The 18,094-nt window shown below is 36.0% G+C and overlaps 1 protein-coding gene across 4 annotated transcripts in view; it reads left to right on the top strand.

The window, feature by feature from the left end:
• ERCC8 (ERCC excision repair 8, CSA ubiquitin ligase complex subunit) overlaps positions 1-18,094 on the top strand; it is a 56,791-nt gene that overhangs the window by 3,632 nt on the left and 35,065 nt on the right. Inside the window, exons 2-4 of one of the 4 annotated variants that reach the window (XM_055422016.2) lie at positions 7,379-7,474; positions 11,927-12,028; positions 16,897-17,020. In XM_055422016.2, the coding sequence (XP_055277991.2) occupies positions 7,379-7,474; positions 11,927-12,028; positions 16,897-17,020 (322 nt within the window). Of the gene's footprint in view, positions 1-7,378; positions 7,475-11,926; positions 12,029-16,896; positions 17,021-18,094 lie in introns of those variants that run through there. The other 3 variants (XM_088827715.1, XM_055422017.2, XM_088827716.1) reach the window with 3 other exon arrangements.

The raw sequence follows: 18,094 nt of genomic DNA, 5'->3' as shown, positions 1-18,094 counted from the left end.
GAACCAGTCTGTTGTTCCATGTCCAGTTCTGACTGTTGCTTCCTGATCTGCATACAGGTTTCTCAAGATGCAGGTCAGGTGGTCTGGGATTCCCATCTCTTTCAGAATGTTCCACAGTTTCTTGTGATCCACACAGTCAAAGGCTTTGGCATAGTCAATGAAGCAGAAATAGATGTTTTTCTGGAACTCTCTTGCTTTCTCCATGATCCAGCGGATGTTGGCAATTTGACCTCTGGTGCCTCTGCCTTTTCTAAAACCTGCTTGAACATCTGGGAGTTCATGGTTCACATATTGCTGAAGCCTGGCTTGGAGAATTTTGAGCATGACTTTACTAGCATGTGAGATGAGTGCAATTGTGCGGTAGTTTGAGCATTCTTTGGCATTGCCTTTCTTTGGGATTGGAATGAAGACTGACCTCTTCCAGTCCTGTGGCCACTGCTGAGTTTTCCAAATTTGCTGGCATATTGAGTGCAGCACTTTCACAGCATCATCTTTCAAGATTTGAAATAGCTCAACTGGAATTCCATAACCACCACTAGCTTTGTTCGTAGTGATGCTTTTTAAGGCCCACTTGACTTCACATTCCAAGATGTCTGGCTCTAGGTCAGTGATCACGTTATCGTGACTATCTTGCTCGTGAAGATCTTTTTTGTACAGTTCTTCTGTGTATTCTTGCCACCTCTTCTTAATATCTTCTGCTTCTGTTAGGTCCCTACCATTTCTGTCCTTTATCGAGCCCATCTTTGCATGAAATGTTCCCTTGGAATCTCTAATTTTCTTGAAGAGATCTCTTGTTTTTCCTATTCTGTTGTTTTCCTCTATTTCTTTGCATTGATCACTGAGGAAGGCTTTCTTTCTCTCCTTTCTATTCTTTGGAACTCTGCATTCAGATGCTTATATCTTTCCTTTTCTCCTTTGCTTTTCGCTTCTCTTCTTTTCACAGCTATTTGTAAGGCCTCCTCAGACAGCCAGTTTGCTTTTTTGCATTTCTTTTCCATGGGGATGGTCTTGGTCCCTGTCTCTTGTACAATGTCACGAACCTCCGTCCAGAGTTCATCAGGCACTCTATCTATCAGATCTAGTCCCTTAAATCTATTCCTCACTTCCACTGTATAATCATAAAGGATTTGATTTAGGTCATATCTGAATGGTCTAGTCGTTTTCCCTACTTTCTTCAATTTCAGTCTGAATTTGGCAATAAGGAGTTCATGATCTGAGCCACAGTCAGCTCCTGGTCTTGTTTTTGCTGACTGTATACAGCTTCTCCATCTTTGGCTACAAAGAATATAATCAGTCTGATTCCGTTGTTGACCATCTGGTGATGTCCACGTGTAGAGTCTTCTCTTGTGTTGTTGGAAGAGGGTGTTTGCTCTGACCAGTGCATTCTCTTGACAAAACTCTATTAGCCTTTGCCCTGCTTCATTCCATGCTCCAAGGCCAAATTTGCCTGTTACTCCAGGTGTTTCTTGATGTCCTACTTTTGCATTCCAGTCCCCTAGAATGAAAAGGACATCTTTTTTGGGTGTTAGTTCTAAAAGGTCTTGTAGGTCTTCATTGAACCGTTCAACTTCGGCTTCTTCAGCATTACTGGTTGGGCCATAGGCCTGGATTACTGTAATATTGAATGGTTTGCCTTGGAAACGAACAGAAATCATTCTGTCGTTTTTAAGATTGCATCCAAGTACTGCATTTCGGACTCTTTTGTTGACCATGATGGCTACTCCATTTCTTCTAAGGGATTCCTGCCCACAGTAGTAGATATAATGGTCATCTGAGTTAAATTCACCCATTCCAGTCCATTTTAATTCACTGATTCCTAGAATGTCGACGTTCACTCTTGCCATCTCCTGTTTGACCACTTCCAATTTGCCTTGATTCATGGACCTAACATTTCAGGTTCCTATGCAATACTGCTCTTTACAGCACCGGACCTTGCTTCTATCATCGGTCACATCCACATTTCACCTTTTAGTTTGCTTCAAATGCCGAACAACCGTAGAATGATTGACATTGAGTTCTTCAGCAACTTCTCATGTAGTTGTAAGAGGATCAGCTTCGATGATGACTCTCAATTGGTCCTAGTCAACTTCTGATGGCCGGCCACCACACTCCTCATCTTGAAGGCTCTCGTCTCCTTTGAAAAACTTCTTGAACCATGACTGAACTGTACATTTGTTAGCAGTTCCTGGGTCAATTGCATTGTTGATGTTGCAAGTGGTCTCCATTGCTTTACAACCCATTTTGAACTCAAATATGAAAATCATCTGAATTTGCTTTTTGTCTAACATCATTTCCATAGTCTGAAATGCATATAAAATAAATAGAAAGTAATAAGTCATTAGCAGAAAAAGATAAAGCGAGAAATGTGAATTAAAATAATGTATAACAACCACATTTATTTAAGAATATGTTCCAATATCAAATGGCAAAGTTCAACAGTGCAAAACTGCAATTACTTTTGCACCAACCTAATATTTAGCAATCAGTGTGACATGGAAAGCAATCAATCAAAATGGATTCTGGCCATTAATGACCAGTATGTGATGTCTCATAGCAAAGAGATTGGAAAAATGATTTTAAAAGACACCAGGACTCATTCTTTTCCTTACCCTTCTTACCTTCTCCTTCTGCTACATCTTTCTTAAGATGCTAAACAGAGTGTTCAGTCCAGTTCAGTTCAGAGTGTTACCTAAGGCTAAAACCATCCTTGTGACTGGGTTTCCAATGCTCTTACTAATGGTAGGGAACTTTGGAGACCTTTTTGACAGCAGCTGTGCTTTTCTGTAAGGAATAATGCTGGTCCCTTAAATTGACTCAGCATATTCATTTTTGTTAGTGAGAATTTTTTTTTTTTTTTTGGAATGAGCTTTAGGCTGAAGTGTCACTTCAAATCAGTGGGGCTGTAGATTAAATATTCATCTTAGAACCTTTTCTTTGGCCAAAAAAAAAAAAAAAAAGAAATATTATTTAGCTACAAAAAGTGAAGAAATCCTGCCATTTACAGCTACATGGATGGACCTTGAAGGCATTATGCTAAATGAAATAAGTCTGACAAGGAAAGACAAATACTGTATGATCTCATTTAAATATGTGAAATCTTAAAAACTCACAGAAAAAGAGATCAGACTTATTACCAGAGTCAGGGAGTGGTAGGAGGAAGAATTGGAGCAAAGTGGTCAAAAGGTACAAAATTCCAGTTATAAATATGTAGTACTAGGGGTTCAGTTCAGTTCAGTTCAGTCGCTCAGTGGTGTCCAACTCTCCGCGACCCCATGAATCACAGCACACCGGGCCTCCCTGTCCATCACCAACTCCCGGAGTTCACTCAAACTCATGTCCACAGAGTCGGTGATGCCATCCAGCCATGTCATTCTCTGTCGTCCCCTTCTCCTCCCGCCCCCAACCTTTCCCAGCATCAGAGTCTTTTCCAGTGAGTCAACTCGTCGCATGAGGTGGCCAAAGTATTGCAGTTTCAGCTTTAGCATCAGTCCTTCCAATGAACACCCAGGATCGATCTCCTTTAGAATGGACTGGTTGGATCTCCTTGCAGTCCAAAGGACTCTCAAGAGTCTTCTCCAGCACCACAGTTCAAAAGCATCAATTCTTTGGCGATCAACTTTCTTCACAGTCCAACTCTCACATCCATACATGACCACAGGAAAAACCATAGCCTTGACTAGATGGATCTTGGTTGGCAAAGTAATGTCTCTGCTTTTTAATTTACTATCTAGGTTGGTCATAACTTTCCTTCCAAGGAGTAAGCGTCTTTTAATTTCATGGCTGCAATCAGCATCTGCAGTACTAGGGGTAAAATATGCAATATAATTGGCTATAGCTGACACTGAAGTACGACGTGTGGGAAAGTTATTAAGAGAGTAAATACTAATAATTCTCATCACAAGGAGAAATTTTTTTTTGTTTTTTTTCTTTTTGTTGTATTTGTGTGAGATGATGGATGTTAGCTGAACCTATTATAGTAATCATTTCACACTGTATATTAAGCCATCATGCTATACATCTTAAGCTTATCAATGATGTATTAATTTATTTTTCAGTAAGTTTAAGGGGAAAAAAATCTCATTTAAATTAGCATCATTTTGATCAATAATGAATGTAGAAGTCATTTAGTTACATTAACATAATTGCTTTTTAACATCTAAAAGATCGAGACAGGTTCTAATAGGTAACACTCACTAGGCACTTACTGTGTGCTGAGCCTTGTTATGAGCGCTTTTTATGTTTTAATGAGTTTAATCTTAATGGCCTCAGCAGGGTAATGATGTTTTATAGTTACTGAATATCAGAAATTTCATTCATCTTAATTTGTGTGAGTACTTGTTAATAACTTTTATTTGTATTTAATTTTATTTATTTAAATGTGCTTATTTATTGAGTTGAACATACTCATTTTATATTTCTATAAGAAACAATTCAGGGAAATTTTTTTAAACTGTAATTTAAGCTTTTGTTCACTAGATGTCCTCAGTCAAGTTTTAGGTTATAAGAATTTAGCTTTTTGTTTGTGAAAATTTGTTTCAGGTTCTAGATATCTAAATTAAAATCAATAAAATAAACTCTTTAAGACAGTGCTTCAGGAGAAACTGTTTACATGTAATTGTTAATACTCTTAATACTTCAAAAATTTGTATAAGGCGGAGGCCTGGCGTGCTGTGATTCATGGGGTCACGGAGAGTCGGACACGACTGAGCGACTGAACTGAACTGAACTGAAACATCCTTGGATGTATGTTAGGAGATTTAAGCACTGTATTTAAGCCACTTTTAACTTCATGTAATTTTGGTGAAATAAGGACATTTTAATGTTAAATTGCTTTCCTGTTGTTTAATTTTATCTCCCCCCAACTTCTGTTAAATTACTTTTTGGGGAAGCATAGTTGCTTTACAATGTGTGTTAGTCTTTGCTGTACAACAAAGTGAATCAGTTATATGTATACTTATATCCTCTCTTTTTTAGATTACGTTTCCATTTAGGTCACCACAGAGCACTGAATAGAGTTCCCTGTTCTATACAGTAGGTTCTCATTAGTTATCTGTTTTATATGTAGTAGTGTATATGTGTCAACCCCAATCTCCCAATTCATCCCACCAGCCCTTTCCCCCCTTGGTATCTGTACCTTTGTTCTCTTCATCTGTGTCTCTTATTTCTGCTTTATGAATAAGTTCATCAGTACCATTTTTCTATATTCCATAGTCAAGTGACATTATATGATATTTTTCTCTTTCTGTTTTACTTTACTGTGTTTGACAGTCTCTAGGTCCATCCATTTCTCTGCAGATGACACAATTTCATTCCTTTCTATGGCTGATTTATATTGCATTGTATATATGTAGCACATTTTCTTTATCCATTCCTGTATTGATGGATATTTAGGTTGCTTCCATGTCATGGGTATTGTAAATAGTGCTGCAATGAAGATTCGGTGCATGTATCTTTTTGAACTATGGTTTTCTCTGGGTATGTGCCCAGGAGTGAGATTGCTGGGTAAATATGATAGGTCTATTTTTAGTTTTTTAAGGACCCTCCATACTGTTCTCCATAGTGGTTGTACCAGTTTTCATTCCCACCAACCGTGTAAGAGGATTCCCTTTTCTCTACACCCTCTGCAGCATTTATTGTTCGTAGATTTTTTTTGATGATAACCATTCTGACTGATGTGAGATGATACTTCACTGTAGTTTTGATTTGCATTTTTCTAATAATTAGCAATGTTGAGCATCTTTTCATGTGTTTATTGGCCATCTGTATGTCCCTTTTGGAGAAATGTCTATTTAGGCCTTCTGCCCATTTTTTTATTGAGTTTGGTTTTTTTGATTTTGAGCTCCATGAGCTGTTCATATGTTTTGAAGGTTATCAGTTGCTTCATTTGCAAATATTTTCTCCCATCCTGAGGGTTGTCTTCATTTTGTTCATGGTTTCATTTTCTGTACAAAAGCTTTTAAGTTTAATTAGGTCCCATTTGTTTTGTTTTCTTTTCAGTACTCTAGAAGGTGAATCAGAAAAGATCTTGCTGTGGTTTATGTAAAGAAGTATTCTGCCTGTATTTTCCTGTAACAGTTTTATAGTGTCCATCCTTACATTTAGGTCTTTAATCCATTTTGAATTTATTTTTGTGTATGGTATTAGAGTGTGTTCTAATTTTATTCTTTTACATGTAGATGTCCAGTTTTCCCAGCGCCACGTATTGAAGAGACTGTCCTTTCTCCATTTTGTAGTCTTGCCTCCTTTGTCATAGTTAGGTGACCATACATGCATGAGATTTAACTCTGAGCTTTTTACCCTGTTCCATTGCTCTATATTTCTGTTTCTGTGCCAGAACTTTACCGTCTTGATTAATATAGCTTTGTGGTGTAGTCTGAAGTCAGGATGCCTGATTCCTCCAGCTCCATTTTTCTCGCTCAAGATTGCTTTCGCTTTTCAGGGTCTTTTGTGTTTCCATACGAATTGTAGAGTTTTTTATTTTAATTCTGTGAAAAATGCCATTGGTAGTTTGATGGGGATTGCATTGAATTGGTAGATTGCTTTGGGTAGTATAGTCATTTACACAGTAATGATTCTTCCAATCCAGAAACATGGTATGTTTGTCCATCTGTTTGTGTCATTGATTTCTTTCATCAGCATCTTATAATTCTCTTGAGTATAGATCTTTTGCCTCCTTAGGTATGTGTATTCCTAAGTTTTTTATTCTTTTCGTTGTGATGGTAAATGGGATTGTTTCCTTAATTTCTCTTTCTGATCTTTCATTGTTAGTGTATAGGAAAGCAAGAGATTTCTGTTTATTAATTTCGTGTCCTGCAACTTTACAAGATTCATTGATGAGCTCTGGTAGTTTTCTGGTGGCATCGTTAGGATTTTCTAAGTATAGTATCATGTCAGTGACAGTTTTACTTCTTTTCCAATTTGGATTCCTTTTATTTCTTTTTCTTCTCTGATTAGCATCTCTAGGACTTTCAAAACTATGTTAAATAATAGTGGTGAGAATGGACATTCTTATCTTGTTCCTAATCTTAGAGAAAATGCTTTCAGTTTTTTACTATTAAGAATAATGTTTGCTGTACGTTTGTCATATATGGCCTTTATTATGTTGAGGTGGGTTTGCTCTAACCCACTTTCTAGAGAGTTTTTATCATAAATGTGTGTTGAATTTTATCAAAAGTCTTTTCTACATCTATTGAGATGATCATATGGTTTTTATTCTTTAATTTGTTAATGTGGTATATTACATTGATTGATTTGTATATATTGAAGAATCCTTGCATCCCTGGAATAAATCCCACTTGATCGTAGTGTACGATCCTTCTAATGTATTGTTGGATTCTGTGTGCCCTCCTTTTTAATTTTTATATATATATTTTTTTAGGGTTTTGGGACTGGAGTTAAACAAAGACAGAGATGTTGAAAGGATCCATTGCAGTGGAGTTAACACCCTTGACATTGAACCTGTTGAAGGGAGATAGTAAGTTTATTATATAATCATTTTTGTTCCTAAGTGAGATCCAGTAAAATCTTGCTTTCAGATTAATTTTGTAAAATTTCATAAAAATTAATAAAAATTCTAAATTGTCACATTTAAATCTGGCATTATTAATTTCAAATAAATACAGAACATTAAACCTATGAAATGTTGCCAAATAAGTATTTCCAAAGTACTTTAATATATTCATTATTAAATCAACAAATACTGAGTTTTGTGTTTTGTTTTGATGCAGAGAGCTTGTAAGTGCTGAAGTATGTCTTTAGGAGCTATTTCAAAACAGTTGTTGCTCTCAGATAGTCTTATGGGAAAACAAATATAAGAAGCAGAAATATATGAAGCACACCAGACTTGTACTTGAATTCCTCCTGACTTTTTATTTATTAGCTGTGTGGCCTTGAGCAATTTGTCTAACCTTTCTAATTCACAGTTGCCTTAGCTACACAATGTAAAAACAAAACCTAATTAACAAGTTTGTTGTGAAGATTAATTACAATAATATGTATAACATGATTAGCATAGGACATGGCATATTGTAAATGACCACTGTTGTTGTTAATCAAAAGCATTATTACTTATACTTTCAATCCGTTTTCCACACAACAGCAGAAGTGCTTTGAAAAATGCAAATATGCACATGCCACACACACATCCCCACCCACTTAAAGCTCATCCACCCCACATTTCTTTTACCAAAATGTTCAAAACCCTTGTCCTTCAATTAGGACAAGTATAAAAGTAACTAAAGAAGTGTGTCTTGTTATGTTTTGTTTAGCATTTGACCCAAATCATTGTATTATAATGAGGTATTATTATTTACATTAAAATAAGCCAGGGTAGGTTTAATAGAATTCAATTTTTTAAATTCTAGCTTCTGTCGTAGTCTCATCTAGTATATGAGAAGCATGTACAGTGAGCAAATTCTAACTTTAACACATGGTTGAATGTAAAAGATGACGTGATCATTTTTTTTTCCTAACCGTTTCCAGGCTGAACATTATACCTCTCAATCAAGGACAGCTGTGGGACATTTGCTTGTAAAATAATCCTGACATAAGCATCAAGGGATAGCTGATTTCATTTGGTCTTGGGTGCTGGTGGGATAGTGATCAGTTGTTTGACCTATAAAGTTCATGAATCCAGTAGGCTACCAGTTGGGAAAGTTAGTGAGAAATGTGGAAAGTTATGGATTATATGTGTATTAAATATGTGTGAGAAATACAGGCCGAGGAGTCTTTGCAGAGCATACACAGAAAAGTCAATATTCTTACTATAGTAGTTTCCCCTTTTATTGCATAGTGAAAATCTACAACTGTTTCATTGTTTGCTAAGACTTGTATTTTGCATTAAACCCTTTTGGCAGCAAAGAGAAATAAAAAGCAAAATGGATGTTTAATGAAAAATTAAATGTAGATCTTCTTTTTCTCACAAAAATCAACTCACATATAACTTGCTCAAAACACTTATTCATATTTACCAACTACCTTACAGTTAAGTAACATTATTGCCATTAGATACTTCAACTACAAAGTCAGTTAATTACAGTAATGTTCAGTTTTTTTTTCACCCAATTAATGTAATCAAAGGAAAGCTTTTGAAAGTCACTCTAGCAAAGGTGAAACATCTGACCTTATTATAAATACAATTTAAATTAACTTTAAAAGTTGAACTTTGAAAACAGTTGTTTTTCCATTGATAATACATGTAGTGCTGTGGTTAAAAAAAAAACAAAAAACAGTGTTTTACAAAGCTCAAATGTTCAGCAAAATGTTTTTGGAATTAGAAATAGTACACATATAACTCACAACTGTTTCCAGGTAAGCTGCAACATTTTTTCAACTAAAATAAAAAAGTTGTAGTTGTTAAACTTTACAAAGATTTCTGGATATACACAATTAGAATAACCAACCCACAAAATTTTGTAATGAAGCTAATGTTGAAAATTTAAAAAAACTCTTCAGGGCAGCTTTACTTCCCTGTCGTCAATCAGAAATAGAACTGTTTGAACAAAGACCTTTGAAGAAGTACTTTTAAATTAACCTAATAGTTCCACATAGCAATATTGAATTTCTCTTAAAACAGGTCTATAAATCAGTGCTTCTTGAACATGCTGCTACTTCATGAACCCTTCGTAACTGGTTCATAACATGATAAGGCACTTGTACCAGAATGTAAATTATTAAGTCTTTGAGCACAGTTTTGATGAGCTAGAATTTTTTTGTAGCGAGACTTTCTCAGTGAAGAAAGAACTGATATTTTCTGGCGCCAGCTCCTTACGTTGCACTACAATAACAGAGAAACTAAAGGTGGCAAAATTAAAAGAAAAATGATTTCTTATAACAAATATAAGTGATCAGATATCCCTGCAAACCTCAAAACATGGATGAGTGAGAGCAACACACTGATAACTACAAGATCTGTGTGGTGTCAGCATCTGTACCAGCTGGGGTAATAAATACCAATGGGGCATCTAATAGACCTGATAACTTCAGAGTAACTGACAGCTACTTGAAAGCTCAGCAAGTCAGTTTGACTACAACAGTTGAAACTGGGAAAGGATTGTGTACTCTTGACGTCCAAGGCGTTCACAGTAAGACCCAAAGGGGCTGGAGTAATCTAGCTCCTTTAATCTCTCTAGCTCACCAACTAAAGATGCCCTGATAGATGAACCATATGTTGAGGAGAAACTGTTTGGAACAAAGTGAGAAGTACAGGAATGATAGAAACAAAGAAAAAAGATGAGTCAGATAAAAATTGGAGAGATGACTAGAACTTGGAAATCTCTGAAAATTAGCTGCCATATACTGAACATCTTATTTTAAAAAGAAGAGGAGGAGGATGTTCTAGAGATATAAATTTTAAATATTGCCAAACTAAGCCCCCCCTTTAAAGGTTTAAGAAAATTAATTTTATATAAAAATGAGCAAAAGAATAGGATTAAGGTCAAAGTTCATACAAAATTATTTTAATAACAAATAAATAATGTTCCTATAAACAATATATTTGTGCCAGAAAGATAGTCCACAAAATAGATGAGAACTGTAACCTAATATTTTAAAAATAGCTAAAAGTCATTTTTAAAAGATGTAGTGTATGAAAGAATAACATAAGTTATAATTAGAAAAACTGAGAAATGAGATGATCAAACTCAAGAAAAAATTAGGAAAAAAAGTTAAATACAAGAGGTGATACCTTGGAAATAGAAGCAAATAAATACAAGAGGAAACATGAAAATCAAAAAGAGATGGAGATAGGAAAAGGAGTCAAGAGAATCAGGCATATGTAGAAGATAGGCGAAGATATCCAACAGACATATAGGAGGAGTTTCCAGAGAAGAAACCAAAGGAAGAGAATGGAATAAAGACTAAAGGAAACATTGTTAGAATGAACAAAATCTGAAACTACATATAAGGGAAGAAAATCATATTGTAACCACAGACTTTGATTTTGAGCTTTATGTTCAAAGAAATGAACTTTCTTATTTAAGGTGTTCAAGGAAATGTGAGTCAAGGATTTTATATCCAACCAGACTGATTTTCAAGTACAAAAGGACTAATTGTTAGTAATATACAAGAATTCAAGGAATATAGTTCTCATTAGTCCTTTCTTAAGAATCTACCAGAGAATAAAATTAGAGAACAAGAATAAATAGAGAGCTGCACCAGAATTGATGGTGAGCAATAATATTAGCAAATAACTATACTTTCTATAGATTCATAAATATTTACATATATAGATGTATAGATTAAATTCATAGATCTGTGTGTCTTCTCCACTAGATTATAAACTGGGGAATCAGGAATCATGCCTGTCTTGTTCACAGTTGTATTAGCATAATGCCTAGCATATTGTAGAAGCTCAAAGTTGAATGAGTTGAAGTAAATGTGTTTATAATGGAGGGAAGGAATCTAACACTTACTGATGCTCTATTTTTTTTTTTGGCCAGGCAGTATAAAAGGCTTTTGTGTATGATTTATCTTTATTTCAGCTTTATGATTTAGGTGAAAATGGTCCCCTTTTCATAAATAAACAAGCTTAAGTGAAGTAACTTGCCCAGGGTCAGATAGTAATATCTGTAATATTCCATCAGTAATAACTGGTCTGTCTGAGTCCATTTTCATTTAACACAATTATAATTGGGATATTTAAAATGACTTTGTAATGTCTTACTTTCTTAAATGAGAAATATCTTTTGCCATCTTGTTTCTCCTGTTCATTTTGGTATCTTGAAGGTAAATTTTAACTAATTACAAATTAAATCTATTTTCATTTTTCCACAAATATTAAAGATTTTAGCTTACTGTAGTCTGCTAATGAAGATTTACTCTGTATTTATGGGCATAATAAGAGTTTGTGGATCAGTAATTTTCAGAAATATGTAATCATAAATGAACTATGTAAATGATAAATTAATTTGAACTTTTTTATTGTTAGCATGTTATCAGGTGGTTCAGATGGTGTGATTGTGCTTTATGATCTTGAGAACTCCAGCAGACAACCTTATTACACGTGTAAAGCAGTGTGTTCCATTGGCAGGTGTGTATTAAAAATGTAATTCATGAATTTATAAACATTTGAGTAATTTTTGCATCAAATGCAAAACGTGAAATATGAATGTTTCAAGCAGATTGTTCAAATGATATATTTACGTAGTTATCCCTTGACATCTTCTTGCAAGTAATAACTGAAATTCAAATATTGCTCTTTTTTTTAAATTTTTTAAGTGAAGGATAATTACTTTACAGAATTCTGTGATTTTTCTGCCATACATCAACAACAATCAGCCATAGGTTCACCCGTGTCCCCTCCCTCCCAAACCTCCCTCCCATCTCTCTCCCCACCCCACCCTTCAGCCTGTCACAGAGACTCTGTTTGAGTTCCCTGAGTCATACAGCAAATTCCCATTGGCCATCTGTTACACTGGATTGTAACTTTCTGTGTTACTTTCTCCATACATCTCCCCTTCTCCCTCCTCTCCTCCCACCTTGTCCATAGGTCTGTTCTCTATGTCTGTTTCTCCACTGCTGCCCTGAAAATAAATTCATCAGTGCATCTCTTCAGATTCCAAGTATATGTGTCAGTATACGATATTTATATTTCTCTTTCTGACTTAACTTCACTCTGTATAATGGGCTCTAGTTTCATCCACCTCATTAGAACGGATTCAAATGCTTTCCTTTTTATGACTGAGCAGCATTCCATTTTATTTATGTGCCACAGCTTCTTTATCCATTCATCCTCAATGGATATCTAGGTTGTTTCCATGTTCTGGCTATTGTAAATAGTGCTGCAGTGAACACTGGGGTACATGTGTCTTTTTTAGTTTTGATTTCCTCAGGGTCTATGCCTAGGAGTGGGATTGCTGGGTCATACGGCGGTTTTATTCCTAGCTTTTTAAGGAGTCTCCATACCATCTTCCATAGTGGCTGTATCAGTTTACATTCCCACCAGCAGTGTAAGAGGGTTCCCTTTCCTTCACACCCTCTCCAGCATTTATTGTCTGTAGACATGATGATGGCCATTCTGACTGGTGTGAGATGGTATCTCATTGTAGTTTTGATTTTCATTTCTCTGATAATGAGTGACTTTGAGCATCTTTTCATGTGCTTGTTAGCCATCTGTATGTCTTCTTTGGAGAAATATCTCTTCAGGTCTCTTTGATATTGCTGTTTTTAACATATGACTTCTCCAAAACAACTTGGGTATCAGTTTTCAAAAGGACTTTAAGACTTTGATTATGGTCTTTTTGTTCTCCACCTACATGGCACACCTCAGTAACTAATTTTAGTTTTTAGAGTACTTAGCATAAGATTCATTTAAGTCTTTCCAGCTAAATATAAATACAAATTAGTTTTTTCAGCTATTATTAGTAGAACAAAAAGATTAATACCTAGAAGCCATAATGTACTAGCTTCTAGCCAGTACAAAACACACACAGAACACACACACACACCCTTCTTCTCCTGCCTACTTACTTAAAGTTGCCTGAGTTAACATACTTTTCTACCTTGAATTTTTTTGGCTGTTTAATAAAGTGCTTTATGATTTTAAATTTTTCATAGTGGTCACTTAATTCTTTCTTGTCTCCTGTATTTGATCTGATTTTAAGCAGAACTTGAATTAACAGAGAGAATAAGAGTTGAAAAAATGTTTTCAGAGGAAAAAACTTCATGAACATTAATATCTGCAACTGCTCTGTATTAAAGCTGTTTCCAAAGTGATAGAATAGATACATAAGTTTGTGGAATATTTGTGAGGAGAATTATTATTTCTTGGCTCTGACACTTCACTTTGCAAATGCAGATTTAAGGAAACTATTTCTCTGAGCCTGTGACAAAACTGTTTTGTCTTAGAGATAATTATACTTGGCCGATTATTCTTGTAAGTTTTCTATGAGACTTAAATGAAATATTGCTTCAAAAAGCACATTAAAATGGTAAAGCCACTATATAAATGGAAAGTAGTGTAATTATAGATACACTTGGTACAAAACAAGATACTGCCTCAAGTACTCTGGAACTTGGTTCTAAGAGGCTTATACCATTTTATACTCTCTCCACTCCCACCAAACAAATAACAATAATAAAAGATCTAAATTCTAAAGTATAAGGCAGCTATTAATTAGTTCAATTCATCTTTGTCTTATTTTATCTTAGCTATTATTTTAACATTGTTTAATTTGTTATATGGTAAAATAGTATCTTCATATATACCACATGCTATATAATATTATTCCATTAGTGGCTGTGATTTGCTTTTCTGTTATGTGAGGTCAGGTAAATGCTTAGGATAGCAATCTTACTTATTATGACTTTCTTTTTAGAATCAAAGTCTTATCTTCAAAACCGTCACTTTGAATGTAAATGGGCATATAGTAAGCATCTTTAAAAAATGAGTTAAAGTATCATTTTATATCCAAAGACTTTATAATCTGACTTTAAAAAATAATTTCAATAAAAATTGATACTGTTTCCTAATGGTTACTTTTTCTTTATTTGATATGTTTATTCTTGAGCACCAAAAAGATTCCTTAACTCAAATTTTTGTTGAATGTTAAGGAGAATGATATATCACACATAGTAGGAGATTGAGATAATATTTTGTACACTTTTAAAATCTAAAATATAAATGAACTTTTATTTGTGATCACTACATTAAAGATTTGTTTGAAATTAGATAATCTCTGTGTAGATTCTTAGGAACAAATAGAAACCAGTTCTCTTTATCTTCAGCAGAAATTTACTGGAAAGATAGTTCGTATCTCACGTAACGGCAGGAAGGTAGAAGAAACAAATGTAGAAAATGAGCAGAAAATAAGAGAAAGCAGAATGAGAGAACACAGTCAAGGTCGTACCACACGAATAGCTGAGTTTGGGATCTGCTGCATATCACCAACACAGAGTCTTGACTCCACAACTGTGTATAATTGCTAATATATCCCTGGTTTGCATTACTAGCTGGAGTTTTGGAGTCCCAGGCAGGATTGATTAAGCCCAGGACATGTTCATGCCCCCGCTGCCCAGAGCAAGAGAAAGAGAATGTATGGAGTCTCTTTGTTTTCTGTTATTTGTTGTTGTTTTAGTCGCTCAGTCATGTCTGACTCTTTTGCGACCCCATGGACTAGCTCACCAGACTTCTCTGTTCATGGGATTCTCCAGACAAGGATACTGGAGTGAGTTGCCATTTCCTTCTCCAGGGAATCTTCCCTACCCAGGGATCAAACCCACATCTGCAGGTGGATTCTTTACTGCTGAGCCATATTTGGAGTCTCTTGCTTTCTGTAACAAGAGGCAAGGCCCTGCCTTTCAATAAAGGGAATTTTCCCCCAAAAGGTACAGTTTGAATGTTCAGTCAAGAAAAGAGCACACATCCACTACAATCTACCCATTTGTCTGTCCAATATCAGTATATACCTTTCTTCCCGTACTTACCCTTCCTTTAAAAAAGTAAATTTCATCCTAACCTAATGCAAATATCTATTACTTGAGCAAAAATGTAATTATTCCCTTCCCCAAAAAGCTATGATTCTAAGTGTATTTAGTTACCACATCCAGTTCAAGATAATCTCTATTTTTCCACTTGTTTTATGTGTTCTTATATTAGAATTATGCAATTTGTAGGCTCAGTTTGTAGGTAATCTGTATAAAATAATCAAGGTAAGAGAGAGGAAAGAAAGGGGAAATTAGTTAAAATATTTACATGACGTAGAAAGTAAGAAAATATGGATAGGTACTACTGCAGTTGTTTTTTGCAGCTGTCTCAAGACTGGAAATGGCATATAAAGCTTTTCTTCTTCATATTCTTATTTCTTCAAGTAGCATCACGTGTTCAAGGCCCTTTATCCTGTATTGTAATCTAAACTTTCAGCTTAAAGAATCAGAACTCATGATGTTCCTGTCTGTTTTGGGTTGCAATAGTCTTCTGTTTACTTTTATATTATTATGGATATTTAATATATATGAAAACAGAGAGTAGTCTAATGAACTATGTACCCATCACCCAGCTTCAGCAGCTATCAGTCATAACCAATCTTATTTCATCGTTACCCCACCCACCCACCTACTCTGAAGATTATTTTGAAGCAGATCTCAGAAAGATATCATTTCATTCATAATTTTATCTCTAAAAAATAAAAAATGTTTTATAAGCATAACACCACTGCCACTGTCTCACATATACAATAATTAATGATTAAGTATCCAGTTGGTGTTCAAATGTCCCTCCAATATCATAAGTATTTCTAAACATCCGGTGTCTTTGAATCGAGTTTCAATAGAGGACACATACTGTGTAGATCACTAGTTCAGAGCATATACTGCATCCTTCAGGATGGCACATCGTCATCACAGGTGGTGTGCTGTAACTGATGTCATACCTGAGTCTTCAGCAGATCACGCTTCTATCAGCTATGGCTGCCTAAGAGTGGTGAACTCCCTGGGCATCTACCCGTCACCTTCTTTTGCTGTAGAAGTGAGGTTCTTAATCGGAAGCCATACTGTGTGGGACACTGGGAAGGTACGGGAGGTAACAATTCTAAATGATAGCGCTGATAAAATGATCACAAAAGCAAATCCAAAACCAAAGTAGGTATCTCTTCCAGTAAGGAAAAATCAGTTTCTTCCATGAAGCAGTCCAGCATAGTTGGCTGATCCGTCCAAGCTCTCATACAGAAACAGGAAGTCTCATTTTATGAGCCTTAGTAGGACGCAGGCCTCTACATCACACTGTGGGCACCTAAAGCTAGAGATGCCTACATATTCTTTCTCTAGATGGCTAGGACATGGTGAGTAATCTAGGTTTGGCCATTTGTTTCATTCTTCCCAAAACTACAACTTATTAATATGGTATCCATTTTGAAACTCAAGTAAATGAGTTCTCTCTAACTTTTGATTGCTGTTTTGTAGAAGCCATCCTGATGTTCACAAATACAGTGTGGAGACCGTGCAGTGGTATCCTCATGACACTGGCATGTTCACATCAAGCTCATTCGATAAGACTCTGAAAGTATGGGACACAAATACATTGCAAGTAAGGACGGTAAAGCTTTTCCAAGTTGTTCTGTACAATGGAGGAGAATTTAGTCCTAAACAGTTTTAGTGTGATTATTTGCTAAGATATCATATATGTTAGATGTGAAAGCAGTATAGTGATTGAGGAGAGCAATACTGCTTGAGTTCATATCTTACCTCTGCTGCTGACTGCTGCTGGTTAGTCGCTAAGTCATGTCCAACTCTTTGCAACCCCATGGACTGTAGCCCACCAGGCTCCCAAGCAGGGATTGAAGCTGAATCTCCTGCTTGGCAGCCAGATTGTTTGTTACTGAGCCACCTGGGAAGCCCCTGCTGCTAACTGCTGCTGCTGCTGCTAAGTCGCTTCAGTCATGTCCGACTCTGTGTGACCCCATAGATGGCAGCCCACCAGGCTCCCCCATCCCTAGGATTCTCCAGGCAAGAACACTGAAGTGGGTTGCCATTTCCTTCTCCAATGTGTGAAAGTGAAAAATGAAAGTGAAGTTGCTCAGTCGTGTCCGACTCTTAGCGACCCCATGGACTGCAGCCTAGCCTACCAGGCTCCTCCGTCCATGGGATTTTCCAGGCAAGAGTGCTGGAGTGGGTTGCCATTGCCTTCTCCACTGCTGCTAACTAACTATATGATATTGATTGGGCAAGTATCTGAACTTCTCTGTGTTTATCTGTAAAGGGAGTAATGATTGTACCCTATACAATGGCTATGAGGATTAAATAGGTTGATATGTGTAAGGTACCTGGAAACAGCGCCTAGCATATAGTAAGTACTCAAACACCATTAGCTGTTATATACTTCATTACTAAAAAACTTCTATAGTGTAGTGGTGTAGGGAAGAATATTGGATTTATCTCCTATTGATCTAAAAAAATAAGGAAAAAAAGTTATTATAGCTGAGTAAAGTAGACAGTGCATGCTTGCATGCTAAGTTGCTTCAGTCATGTTGACTCTGTGTGATCCTGTGGACTGTAGCCCTCCAGGCTCCTCTGTCCATGGGATTCTCCAGGCAGGAATACTGGAGCAGGTTGCCATGTCCTCCTCCAGAGGATCTTCCTGACCCAGGGATTGCGCCCACAT

Source organism: Moschus berezovskii, chromosome 18, assembly GCF_049115385.1.
Source record: "Moschus berezovskii isolate FMDL1 chromosome 18, NW_MosBer_1.0, whole genome shotgun sequence".
NCBI classification, from domain to species: domain Eukaryota; kingdom Metazoa; phylum Chordata; class Mammalia; order Artiodactyla; family Moschidae; genus Moschus; species Moschus berezovskii.
This window is presented reverse-complemented; position numbering and strand designations above follow the sequence as displayed.